We start from the raw sequence: 23,953 nt of genomic DNA, 5'->3' as shown, positions 1-23,953 counted from the left end.
CCACACCCCTGTCCTTTAGGTTATTTAGCTGTTGAACACTGGTAAAGAGGTTTTCAAAGAAAATTCAGCATGGAACATGTGGAATGGACTGGTCCACTTACATCATTACCACATCATAGCCCATACCTTGGTTTCATAATCCTTACTACACATGCCAGCTTGGTGATAGAGTTAGTCAAATAATATATTCACCGGTGATGCCTCCACACCAGAATTTTAATCCACATCAGATTGGTTTCCCTTTTATGAATATTTGCACCTGTGACTCCCAAAGTACGGGACTGTCGATTCATTGACAGAATGGTGCCGCACATTAGGTGCAAATTGCTTGAATCTCTCTCTCAGCATACACACTAACGGTCCCAAAAGATCAGATTTCTGTAAATTATCATTGTCACATACTAACAGATTGGAAAACGCAAAGTGAAATTGATCCCTGGACACAGCATTTTCTGTGAGGTCATTGTGATTGTCTCTATCTGATTGCTAGTAGATTTTTCTGCGTGACACTGTTACGTAACCACTTAGCAGAAATATTGCAATAAACACCAACATCTCTTCTTCTGAACAGTCTTTCAGCTGCACACTGATTTGTGTAAGTGACCAACATTTGAAGCACTTCTTTGTCACAAAACTGTTGGAAATATTCAAGCAGTGTTCGCCTTTTCTTCATGTCAATTGCGCATTTTAGAAACCATTCGGGTGTTGGATTACCTATTTCCCCAGTTTTCCCATTATATTTCATGGGATTTTGAACTTTTTCCTTTGATAGCCTTGTTTGTTTGTTGTACTGCTGGAGGGTCCTGGAAACTCTTCAGAGATTAAGGATTGTTTTTGTGCTGTGTTGACAAGATTACAGTTGCCAGAAATGTCCAAATCACAAAGTGCAGTAGCATAGAGTTGGCTTGCTGGTAATTTGTGTACACTTGGATTTTCTTTGGCACCTGAGTCTTTATCTGTTATGTCATAAGTAATATTTAGAGGAGTGTGTAATGTTACAGCCATGCCACTAATAGTATTTCATGATAATTTGTTTCTAAGATGTCCAAAAGTTCCTTCAGATTACATTGTTTTCTGTGAATTTAAAATGACAACATATCACCCTGACATCCTTCTGGGAGGGCGGTTCTGAATTACAATTGACAAAACCTTTCAATTGTAATATAAAACTCTAAATAATATAGTTTATTCCATTAGCTCAGTCAATTCATCCTTGGTAAAATTGGACTTATTTTCAAGGCACAGTTTCTCAATAACTGTGAACTATAGCGTCAAAATGACTGTGGCAGTGCATTGGTGACTCAATGCACTTCATTTAAATACGTGTCACTATCTGTTGCAACAGTGTGTTATTCATGGAAATCAGTAACTTCAATGCTAAATGATGTCATCCTTACGGAAGGATGTCAGGCTTACCTGGGTTAAGTGCAGTATGTATAAGGGGCAATCAAGAAGTTCCCATTCAAAGGCTGTGTAGTCCAGAATCAGTATACCAACTAGGCAAAATTACCATGAGCATTGATTCAATCATTCCACCGGTGCACCAGGTTGAAATGCCCATTTGATAAAACACTGTATTCTGCTGTGTGAAGAATCTGTAACTGTGTGCTGCACATCCTCGTTGGACAGGAATTGTCAACCTAGAAAATCAAAATTGGACTTGAACACTTCCCTTGACCTATATAGGTCAACAGTAACTACCGATACCACACTATAAATCTCAATACTTTCACCACCACCACCACACTTAATCCTACCACAAAAAAAGACACCTAGAAAATCGAAATTGGGATCCAACACTTCCCTTGACCTATATAGGTCAACAGCAACTAACGATACCAAACCAGCCATAGCCACAACCACACCTTGCAATCAAGCACTTCCCTAAAGTCATATAAGTCAACAACAAAGCAAAATACCAAATCACCAATACAAACAACCATAAGTTATCCATACGACATCTCCACATATAGCCTGGCGCAAGACGCTGGAAATTTTAAGTCTCATTTCTTCACGACACACTGAACACTTCACGACTTCAGCAAACAGGCCGAATAGCTGAAAAAATTTTATTAGAGACAACGCACTGTCCCCCACCATCGCCGACAACCGAAAACTGTTGACCTTGTCAGTCATATCCATACCTACCAAAGGCATAAAAAAAGCAATTTACTAAAATTCACACATGACAAACAGAAAAAAAAACTACAATAACGCCGGCATAACAAAATCAGAATCGTTAACTCACTGAAAAATATTTCGCTGAAAGCACAGTCACCACCAATACCACACACGTGCAGTGCTCCCACACAAATGAACCGCATATGCCACATAACACGCTACCCACAAACACAACACCAGAGAGAACAACCGACCGCAACAATACGCCACCTATAAACATGCTACACACACAAATTAAACCAAAAACATCACCTAACACACAACATATAAACACACCACCAGAGAGCACCACCGATCACATAAAAACGACACCTACAAACACGCCACTCCCACAAACTAAGCTACGCACCGTCAAGACGTCACACACCACAACAGCCTTACATCACGGGCCATTCCGACAGGTGGAATTGGACATTTCCGTTGACCCAAACAAACCATTTTGATGGAAAATTAAAAAATGCCTCCATCAGCCATTCTTTCTACAAGTTATCTGAATATTTAGATTCAGGGATCGAAAAATTTTGTTAGCTATGTGGCATGTAGCAATATATGTACAATAAAGCTGAATGACAAGTAATAATGCTCCACAAATAGGACTCAGTATTTGTAGATGTAAAAATATTCTTTTCAAAAAATACCTTCCTAATCAAGTAACTTCTTTTTATTGGGATAATTTTGGGAAAGTGTAGCTCATTTATAAAAGAGATGATATATAGAATGTTAGTGTGACCCATCTTTTAGTACTACTCAAGTGTTTGGGTTCCCCACCAGGTCATATTAAAGGAAGAGATTGTAACATTTCAGATGCATTCTTGGCACTGGTAGGTTCAATCAGCACACAAGAATTACAGTATTACGGAGATTTTTCATGAATTCAAATGGGGATCCCTAGAGCAAAGGTGACTGTCGTAGCATGAGATGATATTATTGTGTACACTTCGTTGAAGGTGTAATCAGGTTTAGAAAAAGAAACCATATTGATTTATTTGCCCACAGGGATACATGGCAAGGGTTGCCAGGAGAGTGAGATAAGAAAACTCTAGTAGCCACAGACCCATTTCGAAAGAGAAGGGAAAATTCAAAGACGAAGGAACGAAGCCATTTACTATCTGCTCTAGGCATTGGCTCAGACAGGGGGAGAGATTTTTTCAGGCATGGCTTGGAGAGCCCTCAGTAATACCTGTCAGGTGATGTGACATGAATTGATTGGCAAGGCGGCTCTTCTAACAACAATTCAGCCTATTCCAGGGGAACCGGTTGAATGTTGTTGCATTAGCTGAAAGGTGATGGACGAAATAGGCGGACTCTTTGTAAAATCTAAATAAAAAAATCACTCATGTTTGGTACCTGGGGGCATCTTGTGTATCTCCTCCCCTCTCCCTGAAAGAGTTCATCACGGGTGAACTCTACAGTGTCAATGGGGTCATAAATATGGGGAAAACAATATTTGGTTTTCATTTAACAGTGCAATATTTTAATTTCATTTAACAATTCACACCTTGGAACGTGAGTACAATTGTTACATCACCGTATGGTGACTAAAATTGCCAACATAGGAATGTGACAGTGGCAGCTTTGCAAAGGTAGTAGAAACTGGTTTCAGATAGCTTTGGGGAGTACAAGCAACTGAAACATTCATATGACAAGGATTAGGATTTAACATAAAAATCACTACATGTTTACAGATCAGGGTTTATTAATAATAATAATAATAATAATAATAATAATAATAATAATAATAGTAAAGGAAGTGAGTGATTGATTTCTATTGCTTTTAGAGGAGGTGGTGGTTACAATGTAGTTTGTAATAGAGTAGAAGTTGTATGACGTTCAAAGGCCTCATCAGACTGCAGTTGATCTGTTTTAGAATGACATGAGCACACAGTGCCCAGCATCGTTATGGTGATAGGTAACTGCCAGGGTGGCATCAATTGTTTGCCAACCTGACAATAAGACAGATTTAAATCACAGAACAGAATATTGAAACATGGTTGTCAGTTTTTCCCCCCTCGCCACCTTTAAGTATCGTCACAATCTAATTGACCCAATAAAAGTTAAACAAATTGAAAATATATTAATGTGTGGAAGGTGCCAAGTCAACTACTTGGTTAAATCCTTCAGAGCATCAGCCAGGATAAAATTAAATAGGTTTGACTAAGAAAACTATAAAATGAAAGCTGCAAAACGTGACACTTCTCATTGTATTGCTATGTCTTGTAAACAAATGATAAATCATTTACAGCAAACACTTAAAGGGCGGTTCCTTTGATCCAAATTTATATGATTCCAAAAGCAAGGTAATTAAGTCTAAATGAACCGAATAAAGAGATGTTTGAAAATCACAAAAGTATGCAATTCATAAGACAAATACACAATAATAGTTTTAATGAATGTGAGATTACAAAGTTACAGTTTGTGACAGTGGGAAAATAAAATTTGTCACAACTTTTGCACTTTAACTTGGTTGAAGAATGTGGTCAACTGTAGTGGCTGCATGTGTTTCTACTATATAACTTGCATGTGAAACATTAGTACGTAGCCACACTCAGTATTAGAATAGCAAGCAGTGTGGAAGTCACTGCTGGAACAATTACATTAAGTAAAATTTGATAGACTGCCATAATATGTGCGGCAGCTCAATCCAGTGATTTTTGTTGGCGTTCCTGTGCCAGTGACTAATCCAAGGAGTTGAAAAATTCAGTGCAGTTAGTAACCGGAAGAACTGATAGGGTAGGATGTGCACAGAGAGAGAAGTTAAATCTGAGATGAATGACAGAATGGTTAGATTGTGACGCCCAAAGTTTCTTTCAGCTGCGCAGAGAACCGAAGTTCAGCTGCCATAGTTTAACACTATTCACATTGTGCTGTCATCCACTGTTTCACTCTCCAGAAAGTACAACTGTTTCAATCAACTGTTCTTTTGCAGCACTTCTTTGCAAAACTATAATTTTGTTTCTTGCAAATTTGCTTTGTCACATTGACTGTTGATGTTGCTGTATGTTTCATTCTTTTTGATGTTTAATGCCATTCCATGATGTTCTTATAATTTCTGCCATCATTTCACTTTTATGGTAATATCATTTATTTGATTCACCATTCAAAAACTCTGTTCTGGTTTTGCCCCTCTGTTCAACAATAGGTATTGTCCTGCCCGTTGTAAACATGTACCTTTGGTTCTTTCTTGATCGTGATTTTAATTTTAGTAGTAGTCTCAGTTTATCCTCCTCTGTGACTTCTTCACTAAAGATTGTCTAGTTGCAATCGCCACATTTAAGGGCTATAATTGGAGCATGGAAGTATTAAATACTGGATGGTCATGTACAAACTGGTACAATATGCCCACCATTAGAAATAATAAAAAATTCTTCACACACAGCAGTTATATCAGACACAGTTATTATACTGAAACTTTCTCTTTTACGCAATATAAGTTCATCTGTATACACTCTTTCCCAATACACTCACCTTATAGATTCTTGTGTTCAACATCAGACAGAAATATTAAATTGTATGACCGCTGTTTCTGAGAAATTTGCATCAACTGACTCTACTACTCAATAATTAGCATATTCCAAAGAAATTGCAATAAAGCAGAGATACCTTACACTTTGCACAGCTTCGTTGGGCTCTCCGGGTTGGTGTGAGGTTTCTTTTAAGGAAATCAAAAGCAAAGTTTTACAAAAACAACCTTGCTCCACACCCATCCCTCCCTCTGCACATTCTTTCCTCTCCTCTACCTTCCTTCCTCATATTCCCACCTTCCAATTGCTTACTCGGACTTGTGCCAATGTTTGAATTTTGTCAATATGGAACTGTAGACAGTCTGTTTACATAAACAGCAAAGTTTTACAGGTAAATTCTAATTTGTACCTGCAACTTTTTCAAGTTTGGTATTATCAATGGTACTCTGATTTTTCTTCAGACATCGTATTGAGGGATTCTCTTGTCTTTTGTTTGTTCCAATTAAGTCCCACAATTTGTCGCCCATCTTACCACTAAATACTTAAAATGAGCATTACATAAGATAAATATTTAGTTCTACTCATAGTGCTGTTGATAAAATGTGCAGATACATCATGTTTAACTGGGAACTTTGGACTGTGTTGTGATGTAGTAGTTAACATAGCTGGCTCCTGACACAGATTCCTGATGGCCACCTCGGATTTTTTTGTGGTGCAAAATGTCCTGTCTTGTTACACAAGTTGAGAAGCAACCTAAATAACTATGCCACAAAATTTAATACAATTAGATAAATAGATACAGAAATGTACAGCCACTGGCTCCAGAAGCTTGCACATTTCCTTAGCTTTTGTATGTGTTTCTCCCGCCTCCACTTGATTAGCAGATTTTTTTTAATCCATCCAATTATATTTTCAAAACTTGATTAATTTCATTGATATATAAGCAAGAGAATTAACACACAAGCAGCCAAAGTGGGAATACTATCGAAAGGGTGGGTGCTGCTCAACACTTAAGTGTCATCAGTTATGTAGCTGTGTTTGTGGTACCAGTTAGTAGCACTTTTATTTATGCCATTTTGGTTTTTCATGGTGTCAGTCTGTCATTGTGCTGTGATGCCTATTGGCAAGCTGATGGAGTCTTCATATAGATAATCCTTGAAATAGAATAAAGCCATATTGACAATTGAATTATGTAAGTATTTTTTGTAATTCCTAAGAAAAAAGGCATATAAAATACTTATTCACTGGACTTCTAACCGAATTTGTAAATTACTTGCAGGGAGACGGTTGTCTTTTTCGACATGAGCCATCAGCCTTGGGTTGTGAGACAGTTTGCACATACTGGCAGCAAGGCAAGTGTTTGAACCAGCACTGCAACTTCAGGCATATGGAACTAAGGGTAAGATACAAAAACAATATAATACTTCCACTTGGATGTTCATTGTTACTTCATAATCATTTTCTGCTTGTAGTGCTTTTTTTTTTTAACCCATGGTGGTTAGTAACTTTTATTACTCCTTATTTTTGAAGACTATGGTAGGTGAGCAGTTTATTCCCAACTTTCGCATATTCTATTGAATTAGGATGATAAGATGGGGAGCTTTTGCAGTATTTCCTCAGGGATCAGTGTGTTATTGCAATGAATGTGATAGTTTTTTCGGTATATTGCATAAACTAAATTTGCATCTTGTACAGTTTCATTTAATACATACAATTCCAAGGACTGTGAAGTAATTAACTTACTCATTCCTTCAGAAGGGTGAAATTTTTTATACTAATTTGCTAATTATTTCATGCGTGCATTAACTGTGAACTCACCTGTGTGTAAATCAGAGTTCTTCCTCTACACTTAAATGTAGACATTGATTCTTTTGCTAGTATTGTAAACACAAACTGTAGGGACACTTTTTGTCTGATGTGTACTATTGTACATAAAATCTATTCTTAGGGTGCAGTACATTTTCATTGTTGGTATTAAGTTACAATTAACTTCCTCATTTTGGGCAGCTGCATGTCTCATTCACAGGGAACTTTAATACAGTTTTCTTCATTTGGTGCAGAGTATCTAAATATGTAATTAAACAACAAAAATAGTCAGTTATTGGTAATATAATATAAACAGATAGATAAAAAATCTACTCACCAAGCGGTGGCAGGGGAACACACACACACACACACACACACACACACACACACACACACACAGGATTTAACTATTACAAGCTTTTGGAGCCAGTGGTTCCTTCTTCTGGCAGGAAGGGGAAGGAAGAGGGGTGAAGAAAAAGGCCTGGAGAGGTTTACGGAAAGGGGTACAGTTCAGAAAAGCCACCCAGAACCCCAGATCAGAGTAGATTTACCAGACGAGACGAGAAAGAAACACTGATTGTTGGGGACTGCACCGGATGAGATTTGAGAACCTGAGAGCTTAAAGGTGGAAGACAGGGTAATATACAAGATAGAGATTACTACTAAAACTACACATGTGAGTTAATAGGAGTGAAAAGCTAAATGTGTTGTATGTAACAGAGGTGGGAGGCGGGACAACGAAAAATAGACGAGTCGGAAAATGAAAGATGTAGGAAACTAAAATAGAGTGAAGAAAGGAGTAGTTACTGTGAATAAATGCTGAGACGAAAGGATTTAACGTAAATTAAGGCCAGGTGGGTGGTGAGAACCAAAGACATGTTGTAGTGCTAGTTCCCACGTGCGGAATTCTGAGAAATTGATGTCTGGAGGAAGAATCCAGATGGCGCATGTGGTGAAACAGGCACCGAGGTCATGACTGTCACGTTGTACAGCATGCTCTGCAATAGGATATTCTGTGTTGACTGTATACACCCTCTGCCAATGCCCTTTCATCCTGACTGACAACTGGGCGGTAGTCATGCCAATGTAAAAGGCCTAACACTGTTTACATAACAGCTAGTATATGACAGGTGTTGTTTCCCAGGTGGCTCTCCCTTTGATAGTATATTTTTGCCAGTTACAAGGCTGGAATAGGTGTTGGTAGGAGGGCAAGTCTTGCAGCGGGGATGGTCACAGGGGTAGGAGCCATAGGATAGGGAGATGGGTGCAGAAGCAGCATAGGATCTGACAAGAATGTTACGAAGATTGGGAGGACGATGAAAAGCTTCTCTAGGTGTGGTGGGCAAAATCTCGTACAGAAAGAATCTCTTTTCAGGCTATGATTTTAGGAAGTCATGGCCATGTTGAAGTAGCTGATTGATACCTTCCTGACCAGGATAATACTGGGTGACAAGTGGTGTGTTCCGAAGTTGTTTTTTTGGAGGGATCAGCAATACCAAGATTGGATGTGATGGCACAGCAAATCTGCTTTTGAAGTAGGCTTTTGGAATAATTAGGTCCTTCCTGAAGTGAGAGTGATGGTGTATTGCTGTAAAGAGCCTGCATCTGAAAAAATGTTTGTCTTGAATGCCAAGGCTGTATGGGAGGTAAGGCTTGCATGGAAAGGGTGGCAACTGTCAAAATGTAAGTACTTTTGTTTGTTGGTAGGTTTGATGTGGACGGAAGTGTGTAGCTAGCCTTCGTTGAGGATGAGATCAGCCTCTCCATGAGTCCATACAGCGAAGGTGTCATCAATGTATCTGAACCAAACCAGGGGCTGAAGGCTTATGGATCCCAGGAAAGCCCCCTCCAAGCAACCCATGAAAAGTCTGGCATAGGAAGGACCCATCCTGGTTCCCATGACTGTACCCTGATCTGTTTGTATGTCTGACCCTCAAAGGTGAAGTAGTTGTTTGTAAGTATAAAGTTGAGTAAGGTGAGTAAGAAGGATTTCATACGTTTGGAATCAGGTGTGGGCTGACTGAGGAACTGTTAAGCAGCAGACAGACCATGTACATGGAGTACGTTGGTATAGAGAGAGGATGGGTCAATGGTGAGAAGCAAGGTGTGATGGGAGTGGGACAGGCATAGATATCAGACGATCTAGAAAATGGTTGGTATATTTGATGTAGGAGGGAAGTCTTTGTACTATGGGTTGCATGTGCTGATCAGATATACGTTTGGTCGGTGCTTTGAAGCCAGCAACTATAAGATGGCCAGGATGATTGGGTTTGTGGATCTTAGGAACAAGGTAATAGGTTGAGGTGCATGGTTTGGGTGGGGTAATAAAATTTCTATGGATTGAGGTGTAAGTCCTTGTGAGGAGCCTAATGCTTTTTAGGAAGGACTGCAGGTCAGTTTGAATCACAAGGATGGGATCTCTATGGCAGCTGCTGTGAGTACAGGAGTTTACTCCTGTCGGTCAAGTGCCACAGTGGTAGATCCATTGTCTGCCCAGGAGGATAATGATGTAATCATCAGCTTTTAGGGATTGTAGAGCCTGGAGTTCTGCAGAGAACAAGTTAAGGTCATGTTGTAGAAACCTGGGGAAGGGTCGTGAAGCAATGCTGGATGTGAGGAATTTTTGGAAGGCTTGTAAGGCATGATTTTGAGACAGTGGTGGTGGATCAAGTTGGAATCACGATTCGTATTTTTCACAGCAGGTTTCAATACCTGATTTGCTGTTAGAAATGTTTTGGGATTGGATTGCAAAGTGATATTTCCAGTTGACATTATGTGTAAAGGAAAGTAGGTTCTTCACCAAAGAAGCATGGTGAAATGCAGGTTTAGGGCTGAAAGTAAGACCCTTGGATAATACAGATAATTCAGGGGGGGGGGGGGGTGGATGCTTTGGATGAGAGGTTGTGGCATTGTACAGTTGTGACTGGTTCTTGTGATTATGAGTTATTACAGGTCAGGGAAGCTGTGGTGAAGGCTGTGGGATGTTAACGAGGTTGGCCAAACTTGGTCTGTGGGAGTGGGAAAGGAGTGGTGGTTGATGGTGTCACTGTTTGGGGAGCTGCAGAGGGGCAGGAAGGGGAACACCACTGTTGAGAGGGTGGGATAGCTTCCTGAGAGGTGAAGTCTGGCATGTCATTGCAGTCTGAAGTTGGCTTGGAGGATGATACCCTCCAAGGAAACATGAGGGCAGATAATTGCAGGATTTTGTAGTAGAGAAGTCTGATGGCGAGGAAACTGGCATGTGAGGCATATAGGTCCCAGATTAGTTGGTCAGTTCAAGAGACTGCTGTATTTGAAACTGTAAAAGAGGCTGGTGTAGAGTAGGATTACATCCAGAAAAAGGGACTTTCAGTGTTAGGAAGTAACTCAAGGGACAAGTGGGTTTCAAGAAACATAATGTGGGACCTTAGTTTTGATAGTGCAAAAGCATGTTTTCGAAGAAACAGCTACACACTTCCATCCACATGAAATCTACTAACAAACAACAGTACTTACATTTTAACAGTTGCCACCCTTTCCATGTCAAACCTAACCTCCAATACAGCCTTGGCATTTGAGGCAAACTTATTGGTTTGGATGCAGACTCTTTACAGCAGTGCACCCTCACTCCAGCCTTCATTGAATGTAATCATCCCAACAGCCTACTTCAAAAGCACATTTCCTGGGCCATCACATCCAATCTTGGTACTGCTGACCCCTCCGAAAAACAACTTCGGAACACACCACAGTATTATCCTGGTCTTGAATGTATCATTCAACCACTTTGACAAGGCCATGACTTCCTAAAATCATGGCCTGAAAAGAGATCCTTTCTGTCTGAGATTTTGTCCACCACATCTAGAGTATCTTTTCATTGCCCTCCCAATCTTCACAACATCCTTGTTAGACCGAATGCTCCTTCTGCACCCATCTTCCTACCCTATGGCTCCTACACCTGTGACCATCCCCGCTGCAAGACTTGCCCTGTGCACCCTCATACAACCACATATTCCAGCCCTGTAACTGGCAAAGCATATACTATCAAAGGGAGAGCCACCTGCGAAATGACGCATGTCATATACCAGCTGTTACGTAAACACCGTTCAGACTTTTACATTGGCATGACTACCACTCAGATATCAGTCAGGATGAATGGGCATCGGCAGAGGGTGTATACAGGGAACACACAATATCCTGTTGCAGAGCATGCTGTACAACATGACAGTCATGACCTCGGTAACTGTTTTACCACTCGTCCCATCTAGATTCTTCCCCCAGACACCAATATCTCAGAACTCCGCAGGTAGGAACTAGGCACACAACATTTCCTTGGTTCTCACCACCCACCTGGCCTTAATTTACGTTAATTCCTTCCGTCTCGGCATTTATTCACAGTAACTACTCCTTGGACCTTGCCGTTGGTGGGGAGGCTTGTGTCCCTCAGTGATACAAATAGCCGTACCTTAGGTACAACCATGACGGAGGAGTATCTGTTGAGGGGCCAGACAAACATATGGTTCCTGAAGAGGGGCAGCAGCCTTTTCAGTAGTCGTAGGGGCAACAGTCTGAATGATTGACTGATCTGGCCTTGTAACATATACCAAAACAGCCTTGCTGTGCTGATACTGTGAACAGCTGAAAGTGAGGGGGAACTGTAGCTGTAATTTTTCCTGAGGGCATGCAGCTTTATTGTACGGTTAAATGATGGCGGCGTCCTCTTGGGTAAAATGTTCGAGAAATAATAAAGTCCCCCATTCAGATCTCCGGGTGGGGAATACTCAGGAGGACATCGTTATAAGGAGAAACAAAACTGGCGTTCTACGGATTGGAGCACGGAATGTCAGATCCCTTAATCGGGCGGGTAGGTTAGAAAATTTAAAAAGGGAAATGGATAGGCTAAAGTTGGATATAGTGGGAATTAGCGAAGTTCGGTGGCAGGAGGAACAAAACCTTTGGTCAGGTAAATACAGGGTTATAAATACAAAATCAAACAGGGGTAATGCAGGAGTAGGTTTAATAATGAATAAGAAAATAGGAGTGCAGGTCAGCTACTATGAACAGCATAGTAAACAAATTATTGTAGCGAAGATAATCACAAAGCCCATGCCTAACACACTTGTACAGATTTATATGCCAACTACCTCCGCAGATGACAAAGAGATTGAAGAAATGTATGATGAGATAAAAGAAATTACTCAGATAGTGAAGGAAGATGAAAATTTAATAGTCACGGGTTATTGGAATTCAATAGTAGGAAAGGGAAGCGAAGGAAATATAGTAGGTGAATATGGAATGGGGGTAAGAAATGAAAGAGGAAGCCACCTGGTAGAATTTTGCACAGAGCATAACTTAAACATAGCTAACACTTGTTTTAAGAATCGTGAAAGAAGGCTGTATACTTGGAAGAGGCCTAGAGACTGGAAGGTTTCATATAAATTATACAATGGTAAGACAGAGATTTAGGAACCAGGTTTTAAATTGTAAGACATTTCCAGGGACAGATGTGGACTCGGACCACGATCTGAGAGTTTCAGAGAGAACAATTGACAAGAACGGGAAAGGAGTACAGTAGAAGAAGAAAGGGTAGCTTTGAGAGATGAAATAGTGAAGGCAGCAGAGGATCAAGTAGGTAAGAAGACGAGGTCTAGTAGAGATCCTTGAATAACAGAAGAGATATTGAATTTAAGTGATGAAAGGAGAAAATATAAAAATGCAGTAATTGAAGCAGGCAAAAAGGAATACAAATGTCTCAAAAATGAGATCAACAGGAAGTGCAAAATGGCTAAGCAGGGATGGCTAGAGGACAAATGTAAGGATGTAGAGGCATATGTCACTATGGGGTAAGATAGATACTGACTACAGCAAAATTAAAGAGACCTTTGGAGAAAAGAGAACCACTTGTATGAATATCAAGAGCTCAGATGGAAACCCAGTTCTAACAAAATAGGGAAAGCAGAAAGGTGGAAGGAGTATATAGAGGATCCATACAAGGGCGATGAACTTGAGGACAATATTATGGAAATGTAAGAGGATGTAGATGAAGATGATATGGAAGATATGATACTGCGTGAAGAGTTTGACAGAGCACTGAAAGACCTGAGTCGAAACAAGGCCCCCGGAGTAGACAACGTTCCATTAGAACTACTGACAGCCTTGGGAGAGCCAGTCCTGACAAAACTCTACCATCTGGTGAGCAAGATGTATGAGAGGGACGAAATACCCCCAGACTTCAAGAAGAATATAATAATGCCAATCCCAAAAAAAGCAGGCATTGACAGATATGAAAATTACCGAAGTATCCGTTTAATAAGTCACAGCTGCAAATTACTGACACGAATTCTTGGCAGACAAATGGAAAAACTGGCAGAAGCTGATCTTGGGGAAGGTCAGTTCGGATTCCGTAGAAATGTTGGAACACTTGAGGCAACAGAGACCATACAACTTATCTTAGAAGATAGATTAAGGAAAGGCAAACCTACATTTCTAGCATTCCAAGTTTTTGACAATGTTGACAGGAATACTCTCTTTCAAATTCTGAAGGTGGCACGGGTCAAACACAGCGAGTGAAAGACTATTTACAATTTGTGCAGAAACGAGACGGCAGTTATAAGAATCGAGGGGCATGAAAGGGAGGCGGTGGTTGGGAAGGGAATGAGACAGGGTTGTAGCCTAACCCCGATATTATTCAATTTGTATATTGAGTAAGAAGTAAAGGAAAAAAAAGAAAAAATTGCAGCAGGAATTAAAATCCATGGAGCAGAAATAAAAACTTTGAGGTTCACCGATGACATTGTAATTCTGTCAGAGACAGCAAAAGATCTTGAAGAGCTGTTGAACGGAATGGACAGTGTCTTGAAAGGAGGATATAAAATGAATATCCACAAAAGCAAAACAAGGCTAATCGAATGTAGTCAAATTAAATCGGGTGATGCTGAGGGAATTAGATTAGGAAATGAGACACTTAAAGTAGTAAAGGAGTTTTGCTATTTGGGGAGCAAAATAACTGATGATGGTCGAAGTAGAAAGGATATAAAATGTAGACTGGCAATGGCAAGGAAAGCGTTTCTGAAGAAGAGAAATTTATTAACATTGAGTATAGATTTAAACGTCAGGAAAACTTTTCTGAAAGTATTTGTATGGAGTGTAGCCATGTATGGAAGTGAAACATGGGTGATAAATGGTATAGACAAGAAGAGAATAGAAGCTTTCGAAATGTGAAGGGATCGGTTGGTAGGACATGTTCTGAGGCATCAAGGGATCACCAATTTAGTATTGGAGTGCAGCGTGGAGGGTAAAAATCGTAGAGGGAGACCAAGAGATGAATACACTAAGCAAATTCAGAAAGATGTAGGCTGCAGTAGGTACTGGGAGATGAAGAAGCTTGCACAGGATAGAGTAGCATGGAGAACTGCATCAAACCAGTCTTTGGGCTGAAGACCACAACAACAAAAACTACTCCTTTCTTCACTCCATTTTAGTTTCCAACATCTTTCATTTTCTGACTCTTCTATTTTTTGCTGTCCTCCCTCCCACCTCTGTTACATACAATGAACTTCACTCTTATTAACTCGTGTGTTGTTTTAGCAGTAATCTCTATCTTGTGTATTACCCTGTCTTCCACCTTTAAGCTTTCAGGTTTTCAAATCTCGTACGGTGCAGTCCCCAACAATCAGTCTTTCCTTCTCATCCTGTGTGATAAGTCTCCCCTAGCCCAACGTTCTGGGTGACTTTTCTGAACTGTAGAGTAGATGTTATGTCTGTCCATTTATATTACATATGTAATAAGAGTTGTTTCTGGTTTGGTTACTCCTAGTATATAAACATTTGTGCTACTAGATTAAAGGTTTTGCTGGTATAATGTTTTTTGTGTTCTAAGTTTTTACTTTGTTATAAAGACACAGAAGAGCACAGTTTTAAGTTAGTTATGCACAGTAGATCATATTGCGTGTTTCAATAAAAATATCTGTAATTTTATATTGGCTAATAAAAAGTAAATAAAATTGTTACAGAAAAATCGTAAATTAATTCCCTGCTACTGGGAGAACCAACCAGGTGGTTGCCGCAAACCACATTGCCCATTTATGCACGAGAAACCACGTGACTCCGCTGGAACTATACCTGAGAAGGTGAATAAAGAAGGTAAGACTATTTTAGTAGATGACTAAAGCAACCAGTTTTAATTATGTCACATACAATTCTATGAAATAACTGGAATGTAAGTCTATCATTTATCTGCAATGAGCAGGTGAAGTGTAAATTTAAAAGCAATACAAGTAATGTCGGTCATGCTCTCTTTTGCAACTGCATAAAGTGTTGTTTGCACCAAAAGTATTTCACTACCATCAGTGGACAGATTTTTGGCTCCTTACATTATTTCCATGTGTATAGTGTTAGGAGCCAGACTGACAACTTACGATGCTTTTAAACAAAGCAAAACACTTTTGGCGCAAATAAGGCTTTTAACAGTCTCACACACTACATAACCCCTTTATTATTTGTAAAACTGTGACAAAGTGTTAGAAATAATCTTTTGTAAGACAGTGTATGTCATAATTGTAGACAACCGCTAACCAAATAAAGTGACCAAGCAATCAATAATAAGTGGCAATATTCTTGGTGTGTGTAGCTATAAAATTGTACAGTTATTTGTTATATAAAGATGTCAACTTGTCACATGGGGCAACAAATCTGCTAGCTATTTTCTTAATCAACAGTTGGCGTAAAAGTCAGAATATTATCTATTAATTGTAACGTAACCACCATCAGGTTGCTCATCCTGATAGAAACACGGTCTTCTTAACACCAACTAGTTCCTCGCCCATTGGTCAGTAAATTACAGTGTGCCAGATGAATGTTTAATGTTCCAGTTTGGAAACTGTTTAAAATTTAAGTAGACACACATTCCATAGCCGTTAGTCGTGGAAAAATGCCATTGTGTGTAATGCAATTAATGGGCAGATCATTGGGTAAGTGGCATTCCTGTTCAGTTTACGCTTTCTTTACCATAAAAGTTGTACAGAAGAAACAGTTCTGTCTTGACAGAGCAACTTGGGATAGGAGTTGAGCAGTGCATTTTCCTCAAGAAGTAATTAAATTTAAATCTACAGCCTGCAATCGAGATGCAGATTTATCATTTTCTTAAATTACTCAGTGGAATTTCAGGTCTGTAGTCCCTTTGAAAAGTTCACAATCATTTTCTGCCACAATCCTTGTGCAGTCTAAGTGTTATCTGGTTTATGCTGTCTGTCCTTCTGCTGTTTGTGAGGTATTGACTATTTATGTATAACCTTAATTCTTGTAGCTATGGAAACCATACCTTTCTGAATCAGTACTGGATTCACTGTCTGATAGTAGGGAACGGTGGAAATCTAGAGAACCGGTATTTGAGCCAACTGCAGAAGGAATCTACTGTAGTCAATGTACATTTGGTGTAAGGTCCACAAAGATAAGATGAGAGAAATTAGGGCTCATACTGACAAGGGGAGGCCACCAATTGTGAAATTCAGATTCGATTCATACTGCGCATAATAAAAGCTCATGGCCAGAGGTGTAATGTGGCAAAGCACCAAGATGCACTTCTCAGCCGTTGTCGAGAAAATCGACATTAACTGTCGCTGCGCTGCCGCTGCAGGGAAATACTCTCTACGATTAATAATTTTCTACAGCGTCGTGGCGCAGTGGTAAGCGCTCGGGTTCGTAATCTGAAGGTCGCCGGATCGAATCCCGCGCCATGCAACTTTTTTTTATTATTTGTTTTTTTTGTAATTCAAATGTATACACACACACACGCGCGCACACACACACACACACACACACACACACACACACACACACACACACACACACACATTATATATAATTCCCGGCAATCAGTTGCAACAATTATGCATATAATAAGTTGTTGAAAGTCGTTTGTCGTGGAAAAATAATACTTGAAATGAAATACAATATCACAAATAATATTCAAGTGGATACAATTTATTGAAAAGTTCGGTATACACTCGCACATCATGAACAATTAGTGACCAGAAGTAGCTGGAGTATCGCACAAACCAGAGTGATAGTTATCATAGAAACATGGAAAACAGAAAACAGCACGACATCGAGCACATCTGATAAACGATGCATTTTTACAAGAACAATTGTTTTTTAAATTACCTTTTGGGAAACACACCTGATTGACATTCTGAAAAATTGTTCTATCGTTCGTCAGGTTTGATGCATACCACGCGTATCATATCATATCGGCAAAAATCGGAGAAGACAATTGGTGGTGGACGATGGATTGGATTTTTATACAATTGTCTCTGGAGTTGATGTCACGGTTTCGCTCGATTAAAAAAGCACAATTTTGAAGGCGCTTGATCAAATTTTTTTACCTGCCGGTAAAAATACACATCACACGGTTGGACGAGAGGAGTGCACTTTGGAGGAATGACTTTTATAGTGCATGTTGGTGACTTCTTATCGTCCTGGAACATCTCATCGTATAACGCCGAGTTTGTTTGCCCACCCCAAGAGTCAATCAGAAGGAGAAACTCTTTCTTTTGTACGTATGGTTGCAAAGCATTACGCAAGAAGTCCATGAACAAACCCGTTGTTAGTTTACCGGATTTGGAGGATGTAATAACAACGTTGGTATACTTCTTGGCATACTCGTTGACTGTCTTCTGTACTCTGGGTCCAAACGTACCTGTGGACTCTTGGAGGCATACGAAAACACAAGGCAAGACTCGTCCAGACATCGTGAGTGAATATTGTGCCGTATACGAATGCGTCACCTTGTTCATGTCGTGTCGGGTTGCCAGGACAGCCTTTGACCCTTTTTCGGCGAGAGTTCTGTTGAACGTGGACTGGTACTGGCGCCCTGACAAACAAAATATAAAAATATAGTTTATATAAGAAATATACGAAATCTGTGTTGTCAATCATATATCAGATTATCATATTCTATCATCATGTCATATGACATTTGTGAACAGCTCTTTACGTACCTGTTTGATCAGTATTAATTACGAAATCTTTGTCGAAGTTAGTTATCAACGTTCGCGTCTGGATCCGAAATGTGTCCGCTGCAGCCAAAATTTCGTCTTGGGTAGCCGTCTCTTTCTGGGAAACAAATTTTGTGATTTTCGATTGCCGAATACCATGCTTCTTTTTAAATTCGGTGACCCATGTTTTTGAAGCTTTGAAGTTGAAATCTGGGAACTGACTTGCAGCGCCCAAGACCCACTGCTGCAGATTTCTGGTAGTAACTTGCTGGAAGTTTTGTCGAGCTTCTACGAAGTGATCATGCACCCATGAATCGATGGTACTATTTATCAAATTTGCTACCGCCACGTTTGATTTGCTCTTCCCACATGGATAAATAGCCCATATTTGTCAAACGAGAGCACCCCTTTTTTTGTAGAGTTTTGAGACTCCAGCCTGGATGTTCTTTGGCCAGATTTACAGCTCTAATTTTGTAATCCAGAGAAATATAATCGTACCCTTTTTTTTTCTTCTCGTCCGGCTCGTATTCGTCTGATGATTCTTTGGCAATGGGACTCGTTTCAGTGACTTTGTAGGCATTATTATCATCGATTTCATTAATGTCTATCAGTTCCTCATCATGAACGAGGGTTTTTTCGGCGAGCATTTGCAGCGTATTCTGGAACATTTCTTCCCCAATTACCATGGCTTCTTCGTTGATTGATGATGACGGTTCTGCTGCGATGCGATTACTGTTATGAAGGAGGCTTTCAAAATACACCAACGCATCTTTCAATTGTTGTTTCTCCACTTCACTGTGTATAGAATCTTCTTCGATCACATCACTTTCATGCGAAGGGCCCGGATCGCTCTCCAATTGTGCCATCTCCATTTTTCCATTTGTTTAACGGGATGTACCAAAGCTCTCACGTACGCACTGATTTTCGATGATGTTATAAGTTGCACTAGGGACCGCATCTACCTTTTTTCAAAGTTAGCAGGCAACTACGCTGTTATGCGGCGGCTCGTTTTGGCCCATTCAACATCTGTCCTTCAAGTGCAACGAGCGAGTAACGGAGTTTATATTTCATACCTGCCACAGAAAATTTGTGTTTGTGGGGTCTCTATTCTAATTCGAACGTTTGACTTACAATATACGTATTCGTTTCGGAATATCGTTTCTACGTCCTCTTTCAACAACTTATTATATGCATAATTGTTGCAACTGATTGCCGGGAATTGTATATAATGTGTGTGTGTGTGTGTGTGTGTGTGTGTGTGTGTGTGTGTGTGTGTGTGTGTGTGTGTACATTTGAATTACAAAAAAACAAATAATAAAAAAAGTTTCATGGCGCAGGATTTGATCCGGCGACCTTCGGATTACGAACCCAAGCCCTTACCGCTGCGCCACGGCGCTGTAGAAAATTATTAATCGTAGAGAGTATTTCACCGCAGCGGCAGCGTAGCGTCAGTTAATGTCAATTTTCTCGACAACGGCTGAGAAGTGCATCTTGGTGCTTTGCCACATTACACCTCTGGCCATGAGCTTTTGTTATGCGCAGTATGAATCGAATCTGAATTTCACAATTGGCGGCCTCCCCTTGTGAGTCTTGTAGACAGTCGTTTTTCACTTGCTCTGTTTGTGGGTGGAAGAGAAAAGGAAGTGGCTAGTAGTGGTATGTGGTGACCTTCACCATGCACTGTACAGTGTCTTGTCAATTATGTATCTACATGTAGATGCAACATAATTTTCATTGTAGCTTGTTGTGCTCTACATATGTGATGTTATTTTTGAAATATTCCCTGTATAATTGTAAGATTTAACATCCAGGAATGTTAATCTAATCACTAGTACCTTCAACATAAAGTTAGCACATACCTTTGGAATGTCCGTTGTTTTTGTTGAGTAGTCCTAAAAACTTCATTTACAAAAAAAAAAGGCAGAAAAATAGAAAGGCAGTCACTCATTTGAAGTTAGCCGACGTGTGATGCATCAACGCATATATGACAGCAAAGGCACATTACTTTTTTTCTAATTTATCTACACACACTCACAGGAGCAGCCACACAGACTTGTATAAATTCTAGTTGATTTTTTTTTAAATTCATTTTTATTGTTATTTTTAGGGTTCTGTGTCTCAGTCTATAAAAACTGAACCCTTATAAGATCACTTTGTTGTCTTTGTTGAAATATATGCCACATACTAATTTCTATGGTTCCTTGCCACGGCTAAAAAATTGAAGCTTCTCAGTCAATGCAATCAAAAGATATGGCCATTTGCATCACATATTTTGATACAATCTCATTCATGAAAACCTATAGCTTACAATACAAGTAAAGGAAGAAACCAGAAATTGTTAATTTGTAATTATATCACACACAAAAAATTTTTTGTTCATTTGTTTTCCAAATATTTGTCTGTCCATCTGTCTGTTAGGACCCTTTTTTCTCAGGGATGGGTAGATGTATCAGTTGAAATTTATCAATATTGTTACATTCTATCCTGGATTTTCCAAGTTGAAATTTGTCACACAATAAGGTCTGTACTCCCTTGGTGGTGTAAAATGTTTAAGCTTCCAAGTCAGTACAGTCAAAAGACATGACCATTTATGTCACGTATTTTGATACTTGCAAACTCACACATCAAAACCTGTAGGGTACTTCCCATTGACCTAGAAACATGAAATTTGGCAAGAAGGAAGGTTTCACAGTACACCTAATGGAAAAAAACCTGAAAATGGTTAATTTGTATTTATATCGTATGAAGATTCTTTTTTTATATTTTATTTTATTTATTTATTTATTTATTTTTTTTTTTTTTTTATTTGATATCTGTCTGTTAGTTCATCCGTTAAATACCCGTTTTCTCGATAACTGGTAGACATATCAAATTCAAGTGTATGCCAGGCACTAAGGGCTATGTTTTGCCCATGGTGTAAAAAGTTTAAGCTCCTAAGTCAATTAACTCAAAAAGATATGGCCAATTACCTAATATATTTTGATAATCGCAAACTCACTCATCAAAACATACAGGCACTTCCCATTGACCTAGAATCATAAAATTTGCAAGCAGCAAGCTTTCACAGTGAAATTAAGGAAAAAAATCTGAAAATAATTAATTTGCAGTTATATCATATGAAAAAATATTTTTTTGCCATTTGTTATGTGTCTGTCTGTCTAGACCCCTTTTTCTTAGGAATGGTTACACGTATGAAGTTGAAATTTATGTCATCATATACTAAGGTCTATTGTCCTTTTGTGGCGTAAAATATTTAAGCTTCTACGTCAGTACAATCAAAAGATATGGTCTTTTATGTCATATATTTTGTTACCTTACCAGTATCGATAGCAATAACAAGATAATTAGCGGATATTGCTTATAATGTAATATTATTCTTCCAGCAGTTGTATATTAGAAATGGCTAAAAGGAAGGAAGGAACAAAAGTAATTTAAGATGCTGAAAGGCATTCTTCAGGTTGGATTTTCAAAAGATTTGTGCCCAATTCTATATTCTGCATAGGTGCTTAAAAGTGATTCAGGCCTTTGAAGCCTAAAATCCTAAAGTGAATTGAGCTGGCTCTGGATAATTACACAAACTCCAGTAAAAGAAATTTGACAAATAGAAGGGCAGATAATATCATATATGCCAACTTTAGGGTTTGTTTGAGAACTATACCTAATGATCAAAAATTGACTCGGCGACACACGAGCTTTTCGCATTACTGATGTGTAGAAACAGAGGAAGGAGGAGGACAGCTGAATGCCATTTACGTGTGTGTGTGTGTGTGTGTGTGTGTGTGTGTGTGTGTGTGTGTGTGTACATTGACATGAGTAAGGACAAGATCACTGGTGGAGGGGTGGCCAGTGCACTGTCTAGGCCCACAATGTCATTAACAAAGAAACTAATGGAGCAGATACTGTGAAAGCTAGACTGATGCACCAGACATTACTAAGAACTTTGATATTAATCACTGAACTCCAAACAAAGACTCCCACTGTTAGTTGCAGCACCATAAAATGTATGCTAAAAGGTGTGTCAGAAGAGCAGGAACATAAGCAAATGGAGAAATTTTGTCAACTTTCATTTACTAACAATATGAGGAGTTATTTCTTGGCTTTTACAATAAAATGGTTAGTATTTCATGCAAGTTCCAATTGGAGACAAAGCAAAGCTCAAGATGTTCTTTGACCATGTGCCCCTGTATTCTGTAAAAACTACTAGGGAGATACATATTTGTGCCTCATACAGTGTTTTGACAGAGTGAAGTATGACCTTTGAGTCATGGTTTATTTTAAAACAATCGTAAATTGTTGCTGAACTGAAAAATAAACAGATTCATTGTGGCAGTGCCTTGTCAGCTGAAGAAAATACTATTATTAAGAAATCTATTTCAGAAAGATTTGCTGCTAAAATAGGTTCAAACAGATGTCTTTGGTAAAGAAAAGAATGTATGTAGCTAGTGCGGTATAATATGTTTACGTAGCTGAACACAAATGATTAAAATATCCATCCCCTTACAGGATAATATTATATTTACTAATCAGAATTTGTGGAAAATAATTTAATGTACATGAAAGATATTAATGTAGGTGTAGGATTACTCTTTCCAGTCTATGGATGATACATCATATTGTAACGGTATTGTATGGATGTTCTCCAAATATTAGTGCTGTGTGATGTTATTGATTTGATTAACAAGGAAGCAAGGAAGGAAATTTTTCTTAGAACTAACATATAGTATGTTCCTCTTGGGGAAAAACATGAAGTGCTTCTGTGTGTCTAATGGATGTCAGTTTTAACACTGTGTTACATTCTGCCATAAGACTTTATGAACTGATTTGGAATTTAATGCAGAGCATTTATTTGTCTGTAATCTAGCAGAAATAGTCCTGCTGCCTCCACTCCGACTACAAAAAATTCTTCCGCAACAAAGGTTTAACTTATTTACCTTATTGCATGTCCATTGTGTAAGCACAGTTCAACACACTTGAACGTGGAGATGGGCTCTGGAGTTAAGAGAGACCACTAAATCAGAAATTCAAGAGTAATCTGATCTGTGCATTGCAGAGAGTGGAACATGTTTCACCTCTAATTGGAAAACTTAAAGTTCTTAGCTTGCCCCATCTGCTTTTCAGTGATATTTGATAGTAAATAAAAAACAATGTTATTAACGGTAAAATTTATAAACATCTAACAATGGTTCTAAATCTGACTTCTTTTCTGTTTGGCAAAATCCAGAATGCAATAATGACAATATTATGAAAAGGATAGTTGCTGCTCATTATGTACTGGAGATGCTGAATTACAGAGAGGTGTGGAAAAACAAACTGTCGACAAAGCTTTTGGCCAAACAGCCCTTCGTGAGAGTAGACAAAACACACACACACACACACACACACACACACACACACACATGACAATCTTTGGCTGCCAAGGCCAGACTGTGAGCAGCAGCACATGATAGGGAGAAGCAACTGGGTGGTGGTGGTGGTGGTGGTGGTGGTGGTTGTGGTGGTAAGAAGGAAGCTGGAGTAGGGAGGGGGAAGGATAGC

The 23,953-nt window shown here is 39.2% G+C and overlaps 1 protein-coding gene across 2 annotated transcripts in view; it reads left to right on the top strand.

Moving 5' to 3' along the window:
- Positions 1–23,953, top strand: part of LOC126412291 (zinc finger CCCH domain-containing protein 11A-like) — a 64,406-nt gene that overhangs the window by 27,129 nt on the left and 13,324 nt on the right. For both annotated transcript variants that reach the window (XM_050081804.1, XM_050081803.1), the window contains 2 exons: positions 6,922–7,041; positions 15,437–15,566. In XM_050081804.1, the coding sequence (XP_049937761.1) occupies positions 6,922–7,041; positions 15,437–15,566 (250 nt within the window). The remainder of the gene's footprint in view (positions 1–6,921; positions 7,042–15,436; positions 15,567–23,953) is intronic.

The sequence above is a fragment of the Schistocerca serialis genome, chromosome 7 (genome assembly GCF_023864345.2).
Source record: "Schistocerca serialis cubense isolate TAMUIC-IGC-003099 chromosome 7, iqSchSeri2.2, whole genome shotgun sequence".
In the NCBI taxonomy this organism is placed as follows: Eukaryota; Metazoa; Arthropoda; class Insecta; order Orthoptera; family Acrididae; genus Schistocerca; species Schistocerca serialis.
Note: the sequence above shows the minus strand (reverse complement) of the source record. Positions and strands in the feature narration are given on the sequence as shown.